The sequence below is a fragment of the Drosophila willistoni genome, chromosome 3R (assembly GCF_018902025.1).
Source record: "Drosophila willistoni isolate 14030-0811.24 chromosome 3R, UCI_dwil_1.1, whole genome shotgun sequence".
In the NCBI taxonomy this organism is placed as follows: Eukaryota; Metazoa; Arthropoda; class Insecta; order Diptera; family Drosophilidae; genus Drosophila; species Drosophila willistoni.
Genome location: NC_061086.1, coordinates 24,288,930 through 24,314,642, shown reverse-complemented (window position 1 = coordinate 24,314,642; position 25,713 = coordinate 24,288,930). Strand labels below are relative to the sequence as shown.

General features: G+C 39.4%; 1 protein-coding gene across 1 annotated transcript in view; it reads right to left on the bottom strand.

The window, feature by feature from the left end:
- LOC6648130 (protein couch potato) overlaps positions 1–25,404 on the bottom strand; it is a 47,781-nt gene extending 22,377 nt beyond the window's left edge. Inside the window, 2 exon segments of the mRNA XM_023178909.2 lie at positions 20,188–21,428; positions 25,374–25,404. Coding sequence (XP_023034677.1) covers positions 20,188–21,428; positions 25,374–25,404 — 1,272 coding nt within the window.
- Between the last annotated feature and the right edge of the window lie 309 nt (positions 25,405–25,713).

Genomic DNA, 25,713 nt, shown 5'->3' with positions numbered 1-25,713 from the left:
TTTTTCCAGCTTTGCTTTGATTCGATCAGGAAATGGTTTCTCCCCCGTTTTTCTGCGGCCTGCAGTTGTAATTTTCCAACTACTTGCAGATGCAGAAGGAGGAGCAGAAGGGTGGCAGACAGTGACAGAGGTGAAATTGTATTTTTTTTTGCAGTCCTGGCCAACAGCGGCCAATGACATTGGCAAAACTTTCACAGCTACTGCAATATGCAAAAGGTTTTTCTGGCGGTTGACAAGCCCAACTGGCAAAAAAACGAATGCCAACAGAACAGAGAACTTCTTAGCACTTGTGTAAATAGGAAATGTTAAAGTTGAAATTGGTTAGTCGTCTGCCTGGAATTTAAGCCTGTGACTTTGCCAGTCCATGCCACATCTGGTTGGGTTGTGTTGTTATTGATGGAATGTTGTCAGGCTATTGTTTCTACATACATTGACATGATATGGAGCCCAAAGCTCAGGCAGGAGCCCAATGATGAGCGAAACACTATGATAACAGCAAACAAAAGACGCACAAGAAAGAGCAGCGGGGGGGGGGCCGTGATGACATGAGTAGAGCACACGGCGACAGGCGACGCCAACAAAAACACATTAAATTTATCAGGGCTTAGCCACAACTAGCGGAACCGAGTCAAAGCAGTTTTGGTGGTAGACACGAAAATTTAATAGCTCCAAAATCTAGCAAACATTCAACGTCAAAAAAACTTGTCGTAAAGAGGGAGGGAGGAGGGAGGGAATGGAAAGTTGGGCCCTGCCAAACAAATTTTCAGCACTTGCCGAAACATGTCGTGAATGGGTAAACATAAAGAGACGTGGCCAAAAAAGTGAGATCCCTTTACTTGGCTGTTTAGTTGGTTTGCTTGTTTGGCTTGAAACTGGAGCACAAACTCTACTAGACACATACACGTGACTTAAACACAGGACGTGCAGGTGGCAAGTAAAGAGAAGGGGCATACAGCATAAAAATTATATAATATGCCACATTGTTTTATAGCTTTTTTTGAAATTTTAAATTTCATGTAGAATAACCTAAACACATTTTGTTAAGTAGAAATTTGTTTTCCTTGTCATTTCGTTGGCTCTCTCTCTCTCTCAGGGGGCAATTTTTAGCATCAAATTGCAATTATTCAGCCAAGTGTCAAAAATTTTACCATATGTGCAGCATTTTTTCTTGCACTTGTCGCCCAAGAAAAGATTTGCCAAGCAAATTCAAAGGGTCTTAGCGATGGGTAAACCGGGGGGGAGCGGAGGACGCAGTATTAGTTGAGGTACAAATGCTTGCTGGGCGCTGACGGCGATAAATGTTCTCGCATTAATATTAATTTGCAACTAATTTATTGCTTGACATTCTCAGAGATTCTGTTGCCTAGCTGCTTGTCATTCTCTTCTTTTTTTTTGGGGTAGATATCTCGCCCAGGCCAAATACAAATACATAGATTATGGCGCACTTACAGATGGACTCAATAAATGAAATTGATGGGCACATCGCGAATTCTTCTGTGTACATACCTAAAAAGAGAAGAAGAAATGGAAAAATATTGAAATTAGGTTGTTTCATAGGGAAGACAAATGAAATTAAATTTTAAACTAATGAGCATAGGAAAATGTATAATATGTTAAGTTGATTTAATATTTGATATATAAGTTCAAGGATTTATATTTTACAACTTATGTTAAGCTTGAAAACTCTCCCTGGCTCTAACAAATGGATATGTATATCCAGTTGATGTCTTTATAAAAAAAGAGTTTTGCGTTGCTTATGCACTTGGCCACATAAATCTTTGAGTTCTTACTTTGCATATGCATTGAAATGTGTCTAATGGGAGTTAAAGTTTGCCATAAATAAGCCACTAAAAGGATAAGGATGAAGATGGAAATGGAAATGTAAACGGAGACGGAGACGAGAGAACGTACATTCCAAGGCAGCTTCAAGACACTCGCTGACAATGTTGCTGGGTTGCATTGTCCCTGCTTAAAGAGTTGATACAACTAAAGAGGCAGATTGGTGAGAGGAGAAAGGAAGAGGTGTACACACACAACATCGGGATACAACCAACTGGGTAATAACTGTCCAAGTGTCCTGGACGTCTCTGCCATCCCTTTGGCTTCACCCTCATGCTTCTTGTTTTTGCCTTAACATATTTCGTGTTTTATGCAATGCGGCGCATAAAACTTTGTGCTTAAACCAGCCAACTGACCAAAATGTTTGTGTGTGTGTGTCTGGTTCCCCACCCCCTTACATACACACACCACGTGTCCAAGTGTCTCAACACATTTGGCACGGTTCGTTGGGACGCGTGACATGTATATGAGAAATTATACCGTTGACTGCCCCATGGACGAAGGATGAAAAAGAGATGGAAGCATCCAGGCAGGATGCATGCGGCGCGCTGTTTTCATGCTCGACTGGATGCCGCAGTTACCTTCTGCTTCTGCTTCTACTCCCTGCTCCATATCTGTTTCCTGCTGCTGCCCCCCATCCCCAATCATTCTTCTCTTCTCTGTTTGAGTTTTTCTCCGAGTTTTTATTCGATTTGCTTTGCACCTTATTCTGTGTTGGCCACGACGACTTGCATTTGGGAATAATTTATTATTGTTGGTTTGTAAGTTTTTCACAATTTCCCCCACTCCCCCCCAACAACCAGAATGAATAATACGTGTTTTTCCACCTTTTACTTACTTAATTTGAGCTCTGGGATATACTTTACGCATTTAAATGACGCTTTTCCGTATGTCAACCATATGATTTTTACAGTTTTATGCAACGAAAATTATGATCATCTTTAAAGGTTTAAGCTTTGGCCAATATTTTTGTTTGGTTTTCCTTTATTTTTTTTTTTGTGAACTCAATAAATATTTAATGCTTTTTGTGCCAGTTGCAACATTTTCCAAATATTTGCGCACACTTTGGCATGCAGCAGCCGAGAAAAGTGATGTGAGAATGCAGCAGAGGAGGGGAAAGGCAACAAATCTCTCTTGATCCCCAAACTCCAGGGTTTCCTCCCATCCTGGTCTGACAGTCAGACCGTCAGCCCTAGCGCTTACACTCTGTGTTTGCTTTAAATCAGCGCACTAAGCCGGGACCAAATTCTTTCTCTCTCTCTCTGTCTCCCTCTCTCTTTCTCTCTCTCTCTCTCTCGCCTTGTCCTTTTCGTGGCCATCTCTCTTTCCCACTTTTTGCATTAAAATATTAATAACAATTTTGTGTTGCATATTTTCTGGCGCAAAAAAAAAGAAATATGCAAATAAATTGACAAAATGCAAATCAGCGAAATGCATGGGAAAAAAACCTACTTTATATACTGACTTTGAGCCGCATCAATTTGCAGAATCCGACAAAAAAAAAACACACACACACACAGAGACACAAATTTGCTACATCAAAAAGTTATTTGAGTTTTTAGCATTATTTTTGATACCTCCATTTCCCAGGCGTGTAAATTAGTAAACCAGATAAAGAGATTGTCTATTGATGGGTAGAGAGTCAGATTAATTGCCAGTGATATAGCTCGCGCATAGCACATGCCACGCCCATTTAGTTAGTTGCGCAATGCAGGCAATCACTGTGAAATCATCATTGAGCTGATCATTGAACCAAAACGTGACATAATTTGGCCCTCAAACACACACACAGAACATTTCAAATAGAAGGGGTTAGAAAAGGGGGAGGAAGTCTAATTGCCCTGGCGCACCTCGACCAAAATGATTTGCCATAATTAAAGTTGACATAAAAATACTGCGCCCATTTCCTGTCATGATTATGCATTTTCAATTTCCAAAAACAACAACAACAACAACAAAGAAAATCTATTTAGAAAATTGCAAATTTAATTAGATCATAATGGCATTACATAGCATAAATACATCGACATCTGTATTAAGTTTGCCATTTATTAATTATAATCAAAATTATTGTTGTAAGAATAACAAACGCGTTTATTTGTTTAATTAATGAGTAACAGTTTTAGTTTAATGTAGGAATTTCACATAGTTTTTTGTGATGTCCTCAGAGAAAACATAATTAAAAGACAGTACGGAAAATTCTTGGTCTTTTCTGAGTTAATTTCAAGCTGTGTCATGGCATAAGATGCACATAAAACTATGCAACAAAGTTGAATAGTTAAGAATGTTGCTCTCACAACATTTTACTTCTGAGTTTAACCTGACTCTACTAAGTGTAACTTAACTTGGCTAACATTTATTCCTGGTTAGGTAGCACTGAAAGAGATAGAGAGCTTATCAAGGGGTCAGTCAAGGCAGGGAGACATTAAAAATTCCATTACAGCTCACAAAATGAGACAAAACTGACAAATCAAAATTAAACTAGTTTCTCTCTACACTCGACAAAAGTCCGCAGCGGACAATGATAATTGCAATTGTAATTGCAAGAACAAACATATATACGCACACACACAAACACATTCACACACACACATACACACATGGCTACACAAATGAATACCACGAGACTAGGCAAAGATGAAATCCGTTTTTCGGGTTCTTTTGGCTTGCCCCACAGCACTTGGGCCAGGTGAAATATGCGCTAATTAGTGTGTGTATGGCGACACACACGTAAAAAGAGAGAGAGAGATGCAGAGAGAGAGAGAAAGAGAGAGAGAGAGAGGACTATAGGCTTGTCTCTTGCCTAGCAAAGAACAAGCCAACGACAATTGTATGCAGTAGCAGCAGCAGCTACAATCAAATGCCACCAGCGACACAGTTGAGAGCAGCAATAATAAAAATCAATTACAATTATATCTGCGCTTGGTTAATCATGTGAGTCGGTGCCTAACCCCAACCAAAAAACAAAAAAAAAAAAAAACCTTCTTTCTGTTTGCCAGATGTTCTTTATGGTTTTGCAACATTTTTTTGAAATGAAATGTCTCGTTGAAAAAATCTCAAGAATTATCCTTTCAAAACTTTCAGACTTTGTTTATGCTTTAGTTCATTTTTTTTTTCCACTTAAAGAGTTTTTCTTTTTTTTCCTGGTTGAATTCTGACCAGTTGGTGCAATTTACACGATATATTCAGTTGCATTCTCTCTGTCCGCAAACATATTTGGTTACGTGAGATAAGGAGAAATGGCCAAAAAGTAAATATGAATTGAAGTGCGCAAAAATTTCAATTGCCTTTGAATGGCTGCTGCGGCTGAGTTGTGCTCTACAATTTACACTCATTTGGCGGCCATTGATAGCATGGATTGTGTGGATGTGTGGGGGGAGGGTATTACGCAACTCTTTTACAACCCTCTCACCTGCACGGGAATCAAAAATACCGATCACGTTGCCTAATCAGGTTACCAAATCATTTAATGATGCGTTGCGTTGCGTTGCGTTGCGTTGCGTTGCATTTGCCGTGGTGGTCGTTGGACGAGTAGATTTAAAATATGTGTAAATGTCTGGGCAAAGTTTCATCGAAACGGCGGTTTTTTTTGGTTGCCACCGCTTCGATGTCGTCCAGGTTGGTTAGTGAATCTGTTGCAGGCAAATTGACGTTGACATGGACATCAGCAACGCCATCACATGTTTCATTGATTTGTGAGTTGTTTGTTTGTCATCGACAAAATTAGTTTACGATACCGAAAAAGAAATGTTAACCAGGAAAAGTGTGTGGAGATTACACTCAAAACGAAGAGAATAACTGGCAAACATATTGATGAGTAGGATAAAAATATTGCTCCTGGTTTCCTGTTTATACATAACAATTTTTTAAATATTTATGCAAAAAAAATCACGTTGGCTTTGTGTTTGTTTTTTGTGAAAATTGCCACAAAGAACACATTTAGTTGGTTTAGTTGGCATTTACACGGTAGCTCTTCACCTAGTGCAGTGCGTGGGTTTTGCGGTCTAACCACAATCCACTGGGCGTTGGTCGGCGTTTGCCTTTTGGATTATAGTTACAAAAATCCTCTACAATTGGCGGCTGAGCATTCAGATTTACGCTATTAATTTAATTAGCCTACGTCAAAAAGACAAACAAAAAAAAAATAAATGCATTTAATATGTACAAAAAAAATAATAAATAAAAAGCGTGCAGAGTACCTAAAAATATGCAACATTTAAATAATTAAACCGCATTGCAAAACACAAAAAAAAGAGAAAATATAACAATAATAAACTGGGGAAAGGTAAAAAATAACAAAATGGAAAAAAACTGAAATATTTTGCAGGCGCATAATTTGTCAGCCTGCATTTGAGTGAGGTGAAAATGGGGAAAATGAAAAGATAGCTCTATCCAAAGCAAAGGGCCGCCGCCGCCGTCGAGGGAGCGAAACGTAACAAAAGGTAGGAACGGGTTGGCAGGAGGTCGGGCCAAGCAGAGCACAGGATCAGCGGCTGTAATAATTAACATGTAACTGCAGCAGCCGTTGCTAGGTATCAAAAAGCTCATTAACATAATGTGCGGTTGGGTTTTTGCCTCTGGGCAAGCTTTCCTCGTGTCCTTGTCGTTGCTTTTGGCTTCTTCCTCATCTGCATCAAGCAGTTGTTTCACTTGACCGTCGACCGTCGACGAGACTCGAATATTTTTGCCGCTTAGAATCGGCGCATTACACAAAATCTGCGGTCCACTTAATGGCGATGCTCAGTGGCGGCCTCTTCCCATTATGCCCAGTCTCTGTGGCTTTTAAAAAATGCTTGTACGCCATTTCTTTGCACTTTAAATTATATTTTCATTATGTATGTTAGGTAGCCTGTTTTTTTTTTTTTAGGATTACTTTGCATATCAATGAACATCTACGTTCTTTGCTTCGTTTGTTTTATTCTGTTGTCCTGACGTGCCGCGCATTACCAAGTGGTTCCCTTCCCTCTGCCACTTTCACTTATGAATATTTCATAGAAAAATTGTTAGCACGCACAATACTTATACCCCACGATTTGTGTGTGTGTGTCGTCCATTATTTCCTATTTAAAATTTAATGTTAATGATGGATGGCACTAACATCAGCCACTATAGTATACATATACATATCTTAACCCATATTTAAATATATGTAAATATAATATACAATATTTGCATTTACTTCAAAAGTTTTAATGTCAGCAATCGGACATGGTTTGCTATGTAACATTTGGAGTTATTAAATTAATGCATCTGACAGATGTCGGGCAAGTAACAAAAACAAAAGTTTAGTTTCTAATTGAAGAAGACGGAGACGGAGACGAGAAAGTTGTTGAGAGTGATGGATATTGTTACTTGTTTTTAATCTTTGGCATTTAATATTGGTCATCTGTGTTTGCCAATTGTAACTAAATTATGGCATATACATACATACATACATACAGTCATTCTCGAGTTAACCGCCCTTGGCTTAGCCTAACCATCGTCAAGTTGGCTTAAATGTTCTCCACATAAATATGACGAGTTGTCGCCAAGGAAGCGAGATGTATAGAGATACTAAAAGAGTAGATACGAGCAAGAGCAAGACGGCAAATACTAGAAGAAGGATATAGGATGGCTCAGACGACAACGACGACGACGATGATAATGTCCTTGGCTAGGAAAAACAGCTTGTAGGGGTGCAAAAAGTATAAGAGAATAAGTGGATGGGGGTGGCGGGTGTGTTCAGGGCATGCCTCAAGTGGCAGACACTTATGAAAAGTCATGATGTATTTGTGGCCATTAAAGTGGCAAAATGCTTGCCACACACACACACACACACACACATACTATGAGTGTGTGTTTGTGCTTTATACACTCATTACATAAGCTATTTAGAAGTGCTTCGAGAAATGAATATTTATGGGGCGTATACTTACTATTTTCATAGCTAGTTATTATTTTTGTTGAAACGTTATTTAGGAAATACAGAAAATATATAAAACTATTCAGCTTTTACTTTCTCTGTCTCTCTTTCTGTCTCCATTTATAAATGTCAAAAATTGTAAAATATTTCCCGGCATATCCTGGCCTTAATTAACAACAACGGCAACTTAGCCAAGTTGCAAATGGGATTTTGTCGAATGAGGCTTGACCCCAGTCAGCCAACACTTTTGCATTTCCATTAGTGTGCGAAAAAATTGTGCTATGAGTTGGCATTTCAAATTCTCACAGACAATTTTTAAAGCTGAGTTTTTCATTCATTTATGTTTTGAGCCTATGACAGGGTCAAATTTAATTGCTTTTTAATATGCTGCTGCGGTTTCTTCTTGTATGCGGTAGACAACTTACTTTTACCAACACACACACACACATATGTATGTCGTCAACAAAGATTAATATCATAAACCTCATTAAAATGACGGTTTTAATATATATATATACATGTATATACACAGCATCTTCAACCCTCACTTCGGTGTAAAAGGTAAAAGGCAGGCTAAATAATTTGTCTACATGCTGAAGTTCAAGGAACTGTCAGGATACGTTGAGGAGGGAGGCTAGGGATGGGAAGTAAAAGTACGATGTTGCTCCTTTGTTTCATGCTTGTTTGTAAAACTTTACCGTTAATATATTGTCCATGGGGCCAACGTTTCATGCATCATTTGGCAGTTGTGTGAAGAATGGATAACGGCGGCAAGTGGACGGGGAGGGGGTGGGAGGATGACGCGAAGGAGACTAATAAATTTATTACAGACGCACGCACATAAAGGGCAGAGAAAGTAAGCAAGGGACGGGGGACAGGCCTAGAGCCTGGAGTCTGGGGGGGCTGAGGCAGACGCTGCACGCTAATGATGTAACCACATTTGCTAACAAATTATCTCTACATCAAAAGCAGCCAGCAAATAACGCGATAGAGAGAAAAGAAGAGAGATAGATAGATAGAGGACGACACATTTTAATGAGAATTTTCAGTGGTTTTCTTCGTTTGGCGGTTTAAGGTAAAATAAATTCCCTTTTCGCCCCTTCTTCCCCTTCTTTCGGCAGCATGTTGTGTTCTTTCTTCACAACTATTTTGTGCAGGTGTTGACAAATTGGCTTAGCAAAAAGTTTTGCAACTTTAAGTCGGCTTATGCAGCCACGCCCCAGCGCCTAGCGCTATTAATGGCCCATTTGCCGAAATGGTTTTCTGATTAGTTGCCAAAAGAGAAAAAAAGAACCACAAAATCTTATCTTATCATTGCAAAAAGACAAGGAGAAATCACAACTAACTACAATACACACACACACACATACTTTTCAGCTAAGAAATCAGTTCTGGGAAATGCCACTCAACTTTCTGTTTTTTTCGCAGTGTTTCTGCTGCTATTTCCCTTTAGTCATGAGATGAAATTGCCGCGATAAACTTGATGAAAGTGTCTGGATGTCTCCGGTGCTGAAGAAGCAGCCAGAAGCCAGCAGCCAACAGCCTGAGCATATTTATCAAAAGTGGGCAATCTGCCTCGAGTGAGAAAAATGGGGAGAGTAGAGAGTAGAGACTGAAAGGCTACAGCAAGCTGGTCTCATTGCTTGTAATTTGTTTGCCAAATGACAAAAGCAACATGGGCAAACATCTGAAAATTCAGATGGAAATTTCAATTTGAATCTCTTAATTGCAATAACACAATGCAACAAGTTCAGCATAAATAAAATTGCTGGCAGTGGATAAATTACAAGTAAAAATTTTCCAACAATTAGATCATTTCGATATCGGTCAAATGAATTGAGATTATGTATGTATATATGTAGGTGCAACTATGTAGGTACATGTATATTCGAAAAAAAAGAGGGAAAATTGTAGTTCGCCATAGTTTGTTGTAATTAAATTACATTTCAATCAACATCTTTTGTCTCTTGCAATACAAAACACAGAAATTTCAATTTATTAGCACGTTTCAGTTCAAGCATTTTGCCATTTCAATTTCATTCATGTATTGTGGCCAAAAATCTAGAATTTGATTTGATTTAGACCAATTTTGGGTTAACCAACAAATAGAAATACTTTGGCCCATTTTTAATTTCAATTTTGGCAATTTATTTGTACAATTTTGTGTTTTGTTGATGCCTTCATCATCATTGGCATTATATTTAGCAATTTTCACATAGAAACACATACTTTAAATAGTGAGAACTTTCCCATTTTTCACTCGAAGAGAATTTAGTTTTCTTTTGTAGGCGAAAGTTGCTTATAAATTAATATTTTTTCCGTTTGTGTGTGTTTTTAATCTCAATTAAAATGATTGAGTTAATGGAAACGATCTGTGTAACTGACTGATTGTGTAATTACTGCTAGAGAGTAAAAGGGAGACTGCTAGTGGCTCATGGCCAACTTAAACAATTGCTGGACTCAATCTTCAAAAAATTTATATTTAATGTTCATAGAAATCTTAAATGAATTCAATTTGCCAAGCCAAGCCAAGCCAAGGCAAAGCAAAGGCAAGACAATCAGCTTCAATACGTCCAAACGATTGAGTAATTGGCGCCTGATTAATATTTATTATTTCATTAGCTCATTAAACCACATGCAATTGTCATAGAAAAGCGTGGGACAGACGGGAATGCGGTGGGGTGGGGTGGCTTTTGTCGAGGGTGGAGTAACTCGAATGTGTGGCCTAAGGCTACTGCTTAGAGGAGGCGTGGTAACACGAGAAGTTGAATAACATTGCTTGGCTTTTGTGGTTACTCGAGAAGAGTTGCATAAGTCATAGCGTAGTTAACATTTACCACAACCAACACCTTGCCCCCTACCCCCTACCCCATACACAAATCCCCAACCACCCTCCATTTCCTTGGACTAATGTGTAATTTGAGTAAACAAATCCCACACCACCACATTTAAATCTATTCCAGGTTATTATTTTTCATCTACTTTACTTTTTCTCCAGTCTTTCTTTCTTTTATTTTGTGTGTGTGTGTGTGTGTGTGTTAGCAAATGTCATTAACTTCCTGTTGCCATTGTTGCAATGTTGCCTTTGTGTACTACTAATTTGTCAAACATTACGCAAGCGTCGCAAATAAAACAATTAACTTTGGATGTTCTGACAATATGACGTCGCCATCAACTGTCAAAGTTATCAAAGCGTGAAGGTTAAAACGTACATGGAATCATTTATATATATATATACCTGAAAGTTCCATATCCGAACATATATACATCACAATAATAATCATGATTATAACAAATGAGTATATAGAAACGTGTACTAGTTTATATCAATGGAATGCCCAAGTGAACTACGTTTCAAATATAATTACAGTGTATGAGACAAGTAATTTATTTTTTAATAGAGGGCAAAAAAATCAATTTTATAACGAAAAATTAGTTTTATCTATGATCTGTGTTCAGTCAGTCATCCATTCTTATACTAACAATCTAAAACATTTAATTCCTTGTGTAGTTTTCGTTTATAATTCAATTCTTTGGAAAGATTTTGAGAAAGTTTTATTCTTTATATTGAGAGAAATGTAGAAATGTAAAGAAATAAATAAATTAAAAGCCCTCAAAATTGGAATTTTAGAAAGAAGACTCATGACAATTGTTTTACAGCAGCGACCAAATGACAACGACAATGACAACGACACAAATTAGCATTAGTATGAGTAATTAACTTAAATACAATAGAACAATTTAGTTTCAGTTCTCTCTGGCAAATTGCACGAGCTACATACATTAGAGGCGACACTGTCTGTCCCCCATCCGCAATTCCACCAAAACACAATTGAAAATTTTGCATAAGCAAGCGGATAGAGGTGGGGAGAGAGAAGTCCAAGGAGAAGGAGGTACATGTAGAGACGAATGATTATGGAGATGCACTAGTAGTAGGTAGAACGTTATGGGGATAGAAACATGTCGACATTTTGGACTGTAATTACGCGAACGCACGTCAAATGTTGCTGCTGCTGTTGTTGATGGTCAGGAGAGTACGCGGCGAGACGTGACGGTTCAGTGGATATCGAAGCCATTTCATCTATAGTTTGGATGTACCTCCCTTACTAACAGCAACCTCTAAAACTGATACACCCCCAACCCGAACCACTTGCCCATGCATAGTTGCGATTTAGCGCGATTATATATGGCCATTGAATCGTTTGATATCGTGCATTAAAAAGTTGATACAGAGTGTATGTAAGTGTGTGTTTGTGTGTGTGTGTGTGAGTAGAGAATGGGTTTTTCCTATAATTTCTATGTGTGATTTTTAATGGACATTTCACGACCCAATTTCTTGGCATGGCTAATGAAGTTTGATTGGATTTTTTATTTCATATTTGCATTTGACATTGAGAGTACTTGCGTGAGTATACAATAAAGTAGAAGCGATTTAGTCATATTCTAGATTTGGCAACACACACATACCTGCAATGAAAGTGAATGGAAATCATTAAACAAAAGAAATTTATTGTATTTCTTAAAGAAAATAAAGAAAAGGAAAAGCATTTTGAATTTCTATTGCCTGTTAAATTGTCTATTATACAAATCTATCGCTTACAATGGGTCCCATTCAATTTCCCTCTTATGGTTTTTTATTTAGCTTAAATGTAACTTTTTTTTGGGCCTATTCTATGCATGCCGACACCACTTTGAAAAAAAAACGTCGTCGACAAACGACAGTCGATGCCTTTTCTTATTTATCGACTCCTCACCCCTGGTCCTGCCCCTGCTACGCCGGATCCACCCGGTTCGCTCGACTTCCGCTTTCATTTTGTGGCGTAAATAGGCGGAAAAGAAAATTATGTTTGCGCAAAAAGGCAAGAAAAGGAAGTGCCCTGTGCGAGTCTTTTATTCTTCTTCTTGTCCCAGCTTTCCCGTCAAACACAGTGCAATGAAAGCGTACAAAAAAAAGGACAAAATAATGTCGTAGCATTATTATGAAAAGAAGTTTAATTTAGGAGAAGACAAAGTGGGGATACCGAATGGTAAAATGGTAAATTGTGGACTACTGTGCGGCGGCGATTGCATTGAGTTAAGCCACAACATTTGCTGTTACATGCAACACGAATTAAATGAATTGCTCAACCACCCCACCCCACCTCACCCCAAGCATCTCCGACTGGCACTCCTCTTTTTGTAATATTTACCCCTCCTGTAGCCACCCCACTCACCCCTTGACTTGGCCATTAAAATCATGCTTCAATGGTTTTTGACCATTTTTACTCGCTTTTTGTTGGGAGTTGCTGTTGCTGCTGCTGCTGTTGGCTAAAAGTTGCACGCCACCAAGTGGCAGCAGCAGCAGCAGCTAAGGAGGAATTTTCCAGGTACCAAACAAGCAGTTGCTCTTAGCTAGGTAAATGAACTATGGAACATTTTCACTGGCTTGCCATTCCCAATGCCTTCCATCCACCTATCCTCCCCCTATCCTTGTTTAATGATTTATGTTGCAGCCATTTTAAAGCTATAACTGCGTATTTTTGTTAAATTTATTTGTATTTTGTCTTGTATGTTTTTTCTTTAATTTAAGCAAATATAATTTGATGGTATCAGAGTCCTGTTTTAAGGAAACTCTGACTTCAACAAAAAAATAGACAGGCAGGACTGGCAGATTCTCAGCTTGCATAAAACATCAAAAAGATATGCGAAAATAAATAGTCCTCCCCGCCCCCCCTCGCTGGCACTCACTTTGGCTTGCTAAACAAATAAAAAGAATAGAAAACTAGCAAAAATGAAACTCAAACTCAAAACAGGGACGGACTAAATATTCTATTTAAATGACAGATTTTTGGCATTTAATTTAAATAATATATGTTCGTATTAAAATACAGTGATCAGGGATATTTTGTAGATCAAATTTCGACTTTTTCCAATTGTTAAAAGCTAAAATATATTTGAATTTTCTGTTGTGATCCGTCCCTGGCCTTAGTTAGTTATGGCACCCCGTAAGTTTTTGTTATGGCAGTTTTCTCTGTTGTTGCAGGCGGTAGTTTAAAAAAAAAACAACAGAATCGCATAAACAAAAGCAGCCCCAAAGTTGATTTCCGGTTTCCGCTCAAATGGCTGACGTTGGCATTCCTCTACTCCCTCTCTTCTCTCCGTTCTTGGCCTGTTGTAGCCTCACTCGTGTGAGAATTCTGCGCTCGAATGCATCTCCTGCAGGGTTATTGTGGGTGTAAGAGGAACGTGGTGGGGTGAAGCGTGTCTATTGGGCTGTATAAATTTCATATTTTATGATTGACTCTCAGCCAACATTCTCACACCCACACACACACACACACACATCTGCACAGAGAGTGCATTTTGAGTGGCAGCAGCAGCAGCTACAGCATAAAAGTTTTACAAAAGTTTTCTTAAATTTAATTTCCACTATGCCAACTTATTAATATGGCAAACCCCAAAAACACACAAATGTGGGGTCCTAATTGCCAACAAGAGCAAGATGCAGCATCTAATGAAGGCCCCCAAAGTGGCGACTAACTGATCAAACAGCACGCACCAAAAATCCATTCTATTTGACCAACTTCCCCCCAAGGAACTGAAGCGGAAACAGAGCAAATAGTACAACAAAACTACAGACTACACTGACAAAAAAACTTCTCAAATGAATTCTGATTACTGTTAGTCAACTGTAATAATTGAAATATTTCGCTGAGTGTAGTTCTTAGGGCTGAACTGGCGTGGGTGGCATGCGGAATTGTCATTTGTCTTTTGGTCTGCAGATGGCCTGAGGATTTTGGATCTCTCCGGTTCGCTGTGTGTGTGTTTGTTCCTTCGTTCATTGCGTGTTGTCAGCACATTACCAGGCAACATGTTCAACACATTAGGAACGACGGCGATGAAGGAGAAGGAGCCACAACAGCCGCTTCCGCTGTAGCAGTAGGGCGGGGCGTGGCAAGGGGCCCGATTCTATTTATTTACACACACTTTCTCTTTGGTCATTTACAATTTGAGTAAAAACAAATAAAATCAACTGGCGACTGGTGTAAATTGAATTCTCACCAAAACGAATGAATCGGACGGCAGAGAGGACTGAGGAGAAGAAGCAAGAGCTTATAAATTTTCAATTGATAGACCTTCACCCGAAAACCCCTTTCCATTTTATTCCAGCTCTATTAATATTTAATTAAGCTTAACCTTTTTTCGTTTGCCTTGTTTTCTTTTTTTTTTGACCGCAAAACTTTAGTTAAACTTGTTGAAGAGTAACTCAAATGAAACTTCAATTATTCCACGTAAAAAATAAGCAAAAGGAGAAAAAGGTCATAAAAAGACGAACAACAACAATAAGAGAAGAGAAACAAAAACAACAAAAACAAAAAACATTAGGCAAACTCATGCTTCTGTTTGTCCTGGTCACGAATTGCCGTACACGGGAGAGAAGAAAAAAAAGAACGCAAGATGGCTGGAGTTTGAGTCCGAGCTCCTGTCTTTTCATTTACCTTTAACCCCAAAACTGCCCGTTTTCACTTATATTTGTTTGTTGATTTGTTTGACTTGCGTGTCGATGATGACACAACACAAAAAAATGGAAACGAAACGAAAAAAGAAAGGACAAAGAATGGCTAACTGAAATTTTCCGTTTCACCCAAACCCCCAACATCAAGCAAACACCAGAAAAAAAGAGCAAAAGCTTATAATAATCATAAAAAAGGGAACAGTGCCAGTGCCGCATTCACATTCCCATTGCATACAAATGGGGGGGGGGCCTGATGGGGTATGGGGTTGTGCAAAACACGAGCCAGGATGATGCAGGATGTAACCAACCAAAAGCGGAAATTGTTGCAAATGTCAGCAACATTTTGGTTGGTTGGTTCTTGTTATTTTCCTTTTTTTTCCCCACCCCCCGTCGCTTGCCTTATTTATTGTATAAAAAATCAAGGGGCTAGCGTTGAGAAGAAGGGGCGGGCGGTGGGTCAGAGGCGTTACAGTTAACAGCATTTTCGACACGTAGTTGACACGGACATGCGGACAGAATAGAAAAAAAATGGACAACTGGGCAATTTGTCGAATGATTTTTGGGCTTTATTGATAAAAGGAGAAGAAAAAAACAAATAGAGCGGTTAATTTAATAAATAATAATCTTAAGTTTGAGAACAAATGTTAATTCCGAATTTAAACAGGAGTTAGGATGTAAAAATTGGCGAGAAACTTGAAACAAAAACCTTAAGATAGAAAATTGTCATAAACTTCTCCCTTTGCTTGTTGTTAACTTGAAGATTTCTTAGTATTCAATTTAAGCCAAAACGTGTGCTTTTGTTGCTTGATTTTGGTGCTATCATAGCCTGAAGGACATTGTCTCTACACATACAAAGAGTCCAAAAGGTTTCAGCATGACAGAGATTAGCAGCAGCTAATGAGTTTTAAATGTTAGAACAGAAAAAGAGATACACACACAGACAAGATACAGATAGAAAGGAGAGACTTAAGAAGGGATTGTCGATGATTTGATGACTGAAAAGAAGGACACGATGATTCTAGCATATCGTTTGCTGCCCTTCGACCTAAAGTTAATGCATATCATTGGTGATAAACTGCAATACCTTATTCTTTTGTTTTATTCATCATAATAACGCTTATCTTTATTTCTCTCTATCTTTATCATCGTTATACTTTTATAGTGGCTTCCTCTGGTCTCACACCTACACAAAAACAGAGAGAGAGAAAGGGGGAGAGAGAGAGGAAACCGAGCATATTGGTAATTAAGAGTTATGGCCATGGAACTCTTATTAATTTCTACATTATTTACGCATGAAATTTATGTGTGTTGCAGTTGGCATTTTAAATTGCATTTACACGGCATGAGGTTAATGCATGTTAAATGCATAATGAGGCTGAGGCAGAGATAGGAGGAGAATAAATGAGACAGAGTGAGAGATTGATGTTGTTCTGACATTTGTTTTATTAATTAAAACTTAATCAGATTCAACAACATCTGGTGCTGCTCTTATTATTGCTTTATTCGAGGTTAAAACATTTATGTGATTTTATTCCAAAAATCTTCTGACTAAAAGCCTTATTTGCCCTTTAAGCGTCACTCTTTTCATAGATTTTTATCTATTTTCTCTTAATTTTTCCTCACACAAAATTATTTTCGATAAAATCTTCAACCATTTTTTTTTAATAATTTCATTTTCTGCAGAAAATTGTCTTAAGCTTAAAATTGAATTAGGCTAGAACAAGAAAACTAGAGTCAAAAAGGAAAAAGAAGAAAGACAAACCACTCAATATACACACTTACCTATACTTAAAGACCGCCACCACCCACTCCTATACACCTTTTTTTTTATCGACCATTCAGCTAAATGCAATAGTTCGAGGAGAAGTGTGTAGAAGTGGCAATGGCAATGGCTATGTCCAGGCTAAATGGCGCTCAAGTTAAGGACTTTTGGGCCACAAGAGTCCGAACAATGTTTGGCCTCAATTTAAGTGTGAAAGTGTTCCCTTTCTTCCAAAAACGATTGAAAATGGAATTTAAAAGTGGCAAAATAGCAAGTGGCTGATACCACGTAAAGCAATTTGCGGGCACTGGCAATAACGAAAGAACTTAAAAGCCCTGTCAAAAAATTTCTAAAAGCGGAAGTACGGTTTTTTGGTAATAGACAGTAAAAGATAGACATAAGCAAAAAGATAGGATAAAGGGTAAAAGTGGTGGTGAGACAAAGAGTGGTAGAGAGGTAGAGACAAGGACAAACAAAATGCAAATGTGAAAATAAGATATGCACACACAAATTGACATTTAGCTTGGGGAAAGCAAACACTTTTCTCCTTGGCATCTGTCTCTTTCTGTCTTCTATTATTTTCTTTTTTTTTTTGACTGTATAGTGATTCTAGTGGGCTGAAAATTGTTTAGAAATTCATTGAAGCGAATGTTCAGTTGTTTTTTCTGTTTTTTTTATGGAGCTACAAATTTATTTTGTCTTTTCTGAAATGCAACAGTTCACTTGCAAGAGAAAACTTTTAGCCATTATGCTATTTGCATTATGCCCAAAAAAAAACCCAAACAAATACGAAAAATGTCAAAAAGTAATCTTTAACAAAGGAGGAGAGTTAGGAGAAAAGGGACGAGAACCTGAAACCTGACAGAGAGAGAGAGAGAGAGAGAGAGAATGCGAATGAGAGGCAGAGGAAAGTTTCTGTTCCATTTTGGCACATGGCAATTTCCGTTGAGTGCACATGACAAAAATGTGGAATATCAGCAGAGAGAAGACACCAGAGAGGGGTCAGACAGGGGCACAGGGTAAATTCTTTTTGCAAACTGCAAAAAGTTAAAAGTTTAATTGTGCGCAACTCTTCGCCTGAGAGGAGGTAACGAGACTGGAGACACGTGGGCGATGAGGTGAGGGCAAATGTTGCTGCTGCAGAAGGCGGACATCTGTGACAAGTTTTATTAAGTTTAGTTTGTTTTTTTATTTTAGATATATATTTAAAATAAAAGTTGGCTTCAGCTGGACGACAGCTTTGTTACAACTCTGATGATAGCGCAGGGCGATCGGTAAGCAAAACGAGAGATTCTTACACACTTTTTACATGGCAGGTTGCGCACATTTGATTACTCGATGGCCAGCCACTGTAGCGAGCTGGCAGGCAGGCAGGACTCAAGGGTCCTCGGTCTACACGACTCTGCAATCTTCTCTCACTTTCTCGCTCTCTCTCCCTTTGGGGAATTGGCTGCCACACATAAAACGTTTAAATGAAAGAAAAACAATATTGTATGTTGGGCTCCTCCTGTGCAAATGACAAACAAACAGAGACAGACCGCCAGCTTCTCTTCTCATTCATGACCTGCTCCTCCTACTCCTCCTTCTTCTCCTTAACCCATCCACTCCCCCTATGCCCCATTATATTCTCAGGGGAAGCAACACCGTGATGTCGGCTCGAGCTTAAGTAAAATATTTACCAGCCATCAGACCGCTGTCATACTTTTTTAATTGACTTATCAATAATTCATGCACTGCACATATATGTATGTACATACATATGAAGTCAACTCAACTGAGTGAGTACTGGATGAGGATGAGGCGACAGGGGGTAGCCGAAGGAGTGAGTCTACTCATAAATACAAATGAAGTCAGCTTGCAGTGAATGCAAAAACGTTCAAAGTGGAAAGGTGGAAGCGCAGTTTGGCCCTCGGCCAGGTCAACGACTGTATCCTGATTTCGATGATACTGAGATCTGAGATAAACTCAACCTGAGAAGCTCTTTTCCATCTTCGGAAAACTAAATGTAATTAACACCTGGTATAATATATAAAAATAACTAAATGGAGCAGTGCACTTTCAATTCGAATGAAGCAAGAACATTTTTCCATTTTTAAGTAAAATATTTGTCTTGATATTTTCCTCTTCGTTTTTCTCGATGTACGCTGCAGTGGCAAGAACGAAAAACGAGGATAAAGTATTTGCCAGTTGATTGATGCAATTTTAATGTGCCTTCTTCTAGGTGGTGGCCGGTTTAATGCGTTTTACTGCAGCAAGGATGAAATCAGCCAAAGTCCCCAGTCCAATGATGCAATCAACTTAAATTTCCCCAACCGAAGAGGCATTCATAAATAAAAGTCAAGAATTTAGCTCCTCTCTTACCTCTTACCTCTAACTGAGGTGCAGCCATTAAAAAACTGCTTTAAATAAATTTCACAAAATCACGCTCACATAAATATAGGTCCCAAAAAACACACACACACACATAGAAGACATACTAAAACAAAGCATAAAGGAAAATGAACAGAAGATGAAGGAAAAATATTCAGCAAGGATAAAATCAAATTTAACGCATCGTTTGGATTTGTGCAAAGACTGATCCAAGGAGAGAGAAAGCAAAAAAACCTCTCAGCGTCTGTGTGGGTGTGTGTGTGTGTGATTGTGTGTATGAAAGGCCACGTACCCACTTGACATGGCTGCTGCATGAGAAGAGCAGAAGCATTGGATTGGGATAAGAGGGTGAGGGTGTGGATGGAGATGCAGGGCACGTGCCGCCACCGCACGCTGAGCTCCACACGAGGCCGCTAACGCCGCCGAGGCAGTCGCAATAAAATATGAAAGGAATGAACATGAAAAATGTGTAGCATAAGACAAGGCGCATAATCAAAAGTAAAAGCTAAAGCAACAAAGCCGTCGCCGTCACCGTCGCACATTGCATTGAATGCATTCGCACATACAAATGGGGTTGCTTGCGGCTTTGCCACTCACGCAAGTTCCTTAGTTTTCATTCTTTTGGATAAAATTGACGGCATGGCCAGGAGATAGACAAAAGCCTCAAAAGAAAAATCTCTAAACTGCTAGTTGAAGTAGCACCACAAAAAATCGTTCCCTGCTTTTATTGAGCGTGTCCTTGCTACTTATGCGTTACTTTTAATTCCGCCCATGCCAATCGAACAAGTTTTACTTTATATTGATCAAACTGGAACTTACCTCTTCTTCATTGCTGGCCGTGTTCACCGAGTCCATGCTCTGTGAGAGTCCCAGCGGAGCCAGAGCCATTTGATTTTCCATTATGGCGTTGGCGTCTCTGCTACTGCTGCTGCTGCTGCTGTTGTTAAGGTTAATGTTGTTGTTGCTGTCACTGACCGATGCTACTGCGGCTGTTCCTGTCACTGATGTTGAGTTAGCACTGGTGCTTCCTGCCGGCGAAGGCGTGGTCGGCGCTGAGGCGGACGCGGAGTTGGATTCGTGTGATTGCAGTTCTTGGGCGGGACTATTGGGCGAACTATTGCTGGTGTTAGAGTGAATTGCAGTTGGTGTTGGTGTCACTATTACCGCTGCTGTGGCTGCTGCTGCTGCTGTAGTGGCCGTTGGTGTTGCTGCTGTCACAGATATTGCTGCTCCTCCTGTTTGATGCTGTTTACCAGTGGTGCTACTGTTGCTCAACAAAATGTGCGACTGTTGTGGCTGCTGTTGTTGTTGTTGTTGTTGTGCAGGAGCGTATTGACGATGCAGTTGATAACCGCCGTAGTGTGATAGTTGTTGGTGCTGTTGAACTTGAACCTGTTGTTGTTGCTGTAGGTGCTGATTGAGTAAAGCAGCGGCGGCAGCTGCCTGATTAAATTGCACGAGACGCTGCTGCTGTTGTTGCTGATGATGTTGTTGCTGTTGCTGGTGATGATGGTAGGCGGCTGCTGCAACCTGCTGTTGTTGCGCTTGCTGGTGAGCCTGTTGCTGCTGTTGGGCGACGACCTGCTGCTGCTGTTGGTGTTGCTGGTGGGCAGCTACAGCGGCCGCAAACTGTGTCGGATGGGCAAAACTCAGCTGATGACCCTTCAATGAGGCGGCTACTCCAGCGGGCACTGGCACTGGGACAGGCACAGTGACTGGCAGAACGGAGACGGCGGCGGCGCACTGACGTTTAGGCGACGGCGACAACACCTGTGGGGCACTTGCTGGCGTCTGCGGCAGCGTCGGCCTGCGTTTAATCGCCAACGACGAAATGGTGATGGCTTTTTCGAACACCGGTCCCTGGTTGGTTGGTTGTTGGTTCAATTGTTGTTGGATGGTTGGGGGTGGCTGCGGTAACTGGATGGGCAGGGGCGAGGGCGTGGGCGAGGGTATGAGTGTTGCTGCTGGTGTCACTCCTGCTGCTGCTGCTGCTGCTGCTGCTATGAGCAGTTGGTGATGATGGCTGCCCAACAGATCCTGGTAGTTGGCTATGTTGGCGACTCAGTTAACCTGTGGAAAAAGAAAAGAAATGATGGAAACGTTAGAAATGTTTCAGTCGCACTTAATATTTGTCAGTCATTTGAATTATTTATTTCTTCTTTTGCTGTTCTTGCACAAGATATTCAAATATTTTTCGACATTGTCGAAAAAAAAACGCTTCTTCTGCGTAGGTATTCGTATTTATTTATCATAATGCAAATGTTTACACAAAACAACACAAGAAGGCGACGGGGTTAAGGGCAAAGCAACAACGCTGCATAAATCCATAAATCAAAAGCAAATATGTCAACAAAATGTGAACAAAAAAATCAAAAAGAAAACAGTGAACAAATCTCAAAGAACTATACAAAAATCTAAAAAAAACCCGCAAAACCATTTCAGAATAGTCACGGGATGTAGTGCCACCAATTTCTGACAGTGTATAGCTACCGTTTATCGCCACGAAGCATCGGCATTGTCAATTGTTGTTGTTAAGAAAAAATCTGAATATACAGAAGCAACAATGCCAACAGCAACAACAACAACAGCAGAGAGTATGCGAATGAGAATGAGAATAAAAGCAACCGCAGGGCAAACAAACAAAGAGAAAATACACACAAAAATACACATAGAGTACAAAATACACACACTCACACACACACACAGACACATGTGTGTATGTAAGTAGGAGTATGTGAAACAACTTGAAAATTGAGATGACAGCAAACCGAAATTGTATTACAATCGGTTACGGTTTTGGGGTTCGCAGAAAAGTTCACTTGGTTGGTGGAAAAATATGCACATATCTAAAGCTCAGAACTCACTCAGATAGCTACATTTATATATATATGTACTATGCATAAGTGTATGCAGATATGAATGTCTATATATATATGTACATATGTACATATAGACTCTTGGCACTAGTTACACAAGCATGAGATTATAAAGACGTGGCGCCAGCGAAGGACAAAACAGATGAAACAGAAGAGCCGAGCCTGAATTCTATCTATGTATGTATCTTCTATGTAGATACATTGATACACACACATTGGACAAATTATGCAAACGATAAGCATAACAACGAGTCGATGTGTCGATGTTTGAAAAGGGTAAAGTTTATAGGCCACAAGTATAATGATAATGATGAAGTGAAGACAGAGATAAACCGGCAACGAATGAAGAGATTGCATGCGATTTAACTTAGTTAGTAAACTTAACTAACTATATTTTAAATATGCATAAATAACAAAGTGGGTGGCGGCAGATGTTTCATTGTCAATGACTACCAACTTTGGCGGCTTCATCTTTTACTTTTGTCTAACTAATCCCTCCTCAATGATTTATAATTAATAGAAACATAAAGCCGCACACACACACACACACACACCCACATACAATAAATATTTTCCGTATATATTTAAATATGCTTTTGTGTTATCATCGTTTGGCGTGAGATTTATGACCAAAATTGCGGCCACTTTTCGACAGTGTTTGCATTTGCTGCTACATAGCAGCAATTTCAATAAAAATATTGCTCTGCTCCTGCTACTGCTCTGATTTCGAAGGGCTACGTAGCATAGCAGAGAGCACAAACGGAAAACGATTACTCTTCTGCTCTGCTGCGTAGCATACATCGTCGGAGCACAGAGCAATAGCGAGAGCAAAAAATTTTCGATACGCTATTTGTAGTTGTAGCAATAGCACAAGCATTAAAAGCGAGATGAGAGCGGAGCAAACAAAATAAAGTTTTGTGCTACTGCTACGGAGCATTTCCTTTTCTGTTGCTCTCGTAGCAATTTCGTAGTCGCTCTCGTAGCAACTTCGTAGTCGCTCTCATAGTAGATCTGTACTAGAGGTGGGCATGGGCCGAAATGTTACATCCAACCCAACTCAGCCCATGGGCTAAAAATTTCACCCGCACCCGAAAGCTAAAAAAAATTTGGACATTCAGAGGAAACTGTAATTCCACAAACTAGGAGCACAACAGTGGCATCACTCCAGACTTGATCCTTGGACTTTCACCTTGCGAAATACATTAATGCCTATCGCCAAGCAACTGTGAATGTAGGCGCCAAGTCCAAGAATCACAAGCATTGGCTGACTTATGCTACCCAGCGATCGTGGCCACTGCTAATATTGCAGATGCATCCGCTATACCCTTTGTCCATCTTAACTTGCATGTTGGATTTATCTCTGTTGTGCTCCTAGTTTGTGGAATTACAGTTTCCTCTGAATGTCCAAATTTTTTTTAGCTTTCGGGTGCGGGTGAAATTTTTAGCCCATGGGCTGAGTTGGGTTGGATGTAACATTTCGGCCCATGCCCACCTCTAGTACAGATCTACTATGAGAGCGACTACGAAGTTGCTACGAGAGCGACTACGAAATCGCTACGAGAGCAACAGAAAAGGAAATGCTCCGTAGCAGTAGCACAAAAATTTATTTTGTTTGCTCCGCTCTCATCTCGCTTTTAATGCTTGTGCTATTGCTACAACTACGAATAGCGTATCGAAAATTTTTTGCTCTTGCTATTGCTCTGTGCTCCGACGATATATGCTACGGAGCAGAGCAGAAGAGCAATCGTTTTCCGTTTGTGCTCTCTGCTATGCTACGTAGCCCTTCGAAATCAGAGCAGTAGCGGTAGCAAAAAAAAAAAACTCCGACGTAGCATAGCATTTTCAATCCCTGCTTTTCGATTAATGACCAACCAGGCGTATGCGCAATATGCATGCAATATATACATATATACACACTTATACATACATAGATATGTATGCAGGCAAACATATTTATCGATATGAACATATATTTCTATATAGAATGCCATTTATATGTATTGCCAGGGTGTACTTTAAGCTGTGTGCGTGAAAGTATGATAGATATTGGTTTTAGTTTGAGGGTTGAATAACAAAATTAAATTGATTTCTGTGATGGCAATTAATTGTGGCAATTTTGTTAGAGCATAACTATTTATGGTGACAAACCAGTCGCGGAGGCATGAAAAAATGTTGGAAAAACTCCAAAAAAAGAGCAAAAAGAAGTAAAGCACTTGGAATTCATATTGAATCGATCGAGTGGGCACACAAAAAGGGATGCAAAATAAAATTATCGTTGCAAGATTTCCTTCTTCACTTAATTCAAGAAATTTGTTGTTCTGAATTTGAATAATTTCATACATTTGCTATGCACTTTCAGCATGCAATAATAAATAAGTAAGAGCAACCAACAACATCATCATCATCATCATCGCTAACAACAATAGAAATGTATGTTTTATATAAGCAACAATAACGTACCGAAACGAAAGCCCTGACAGTAAGTAACAACAATAATGACGGTGCTGCTGTTGCTGTTGCTGTTGCTGGTGCCTTGGAAATTAGTCAGTAACAAAAAAAAAAACAACAAAAAAAGGCAAAAACAAGAACAACATCTAGTCATAAATATTGCTAATGAATTTCCCGCACGCTTTGCTGAGCTCACACGGCAGCAGCAATAGCAAAAAAAAAAAAGCAACAGAAACTTCTCTCATCTAATCGTCTCTCGATTTGGTTTTGCATTGGAACGGAAGTTGGGAGCGTTTGGCATAAAATAAATATAATTAAATGTAATTTTTATAATGACAAATGCCTTTTTTTTTCCATTTTTTTGTTGATGTTGCTGTTGTTAGGCACGCCCCTTTGAAATGAACGAAACGAATCATCTAATTAGAGATATCCAATCTCGAAAACAACACAAGAAAAAAGAGTAAATGCTAAAAATTGGGGAACACATTTAACTTTTAGTCCACAAAATTTTCCCTTACTTACGTCTACATATAGCCCTCGGTTTAGTTTTTTTTTTGTTAGCAATTTTCCTTTGTTTAGCTTGTGGCAAAGTTTCGATTAGCTGACTGACTGCCCGACTGCCTGTCAATTGGTTTCTCAATGTAATGGATAGGCACTCGTGCTTGTTTGATGCACGCCCACGTTTCTCGATGATGATGATGATGATCACCATTATCATCTAGAAACTAGTTTTTTTTTGCCATAACAACGCTCAGACAGAGAAGACTATTTTGGCACGACAGAATTTAGTTGTACAATTAGCATTGCTAATGTCTGTAGAGATAAACTAAACAAAAATGAACTAGCGATTCGCATCACTTGCCACCACCCACAGAACAAGCAACAATTGACTTGAGATACGAATTCAATTCAGTTTGGGCGAAAGGGTCGCCTTTAGATACTGATCTCAAAATAATCCAATTGTCCACATTTGGCATAAGACACTCTAGAGAAGCTCAGTATCATCTTTGAGTGGCCTGGC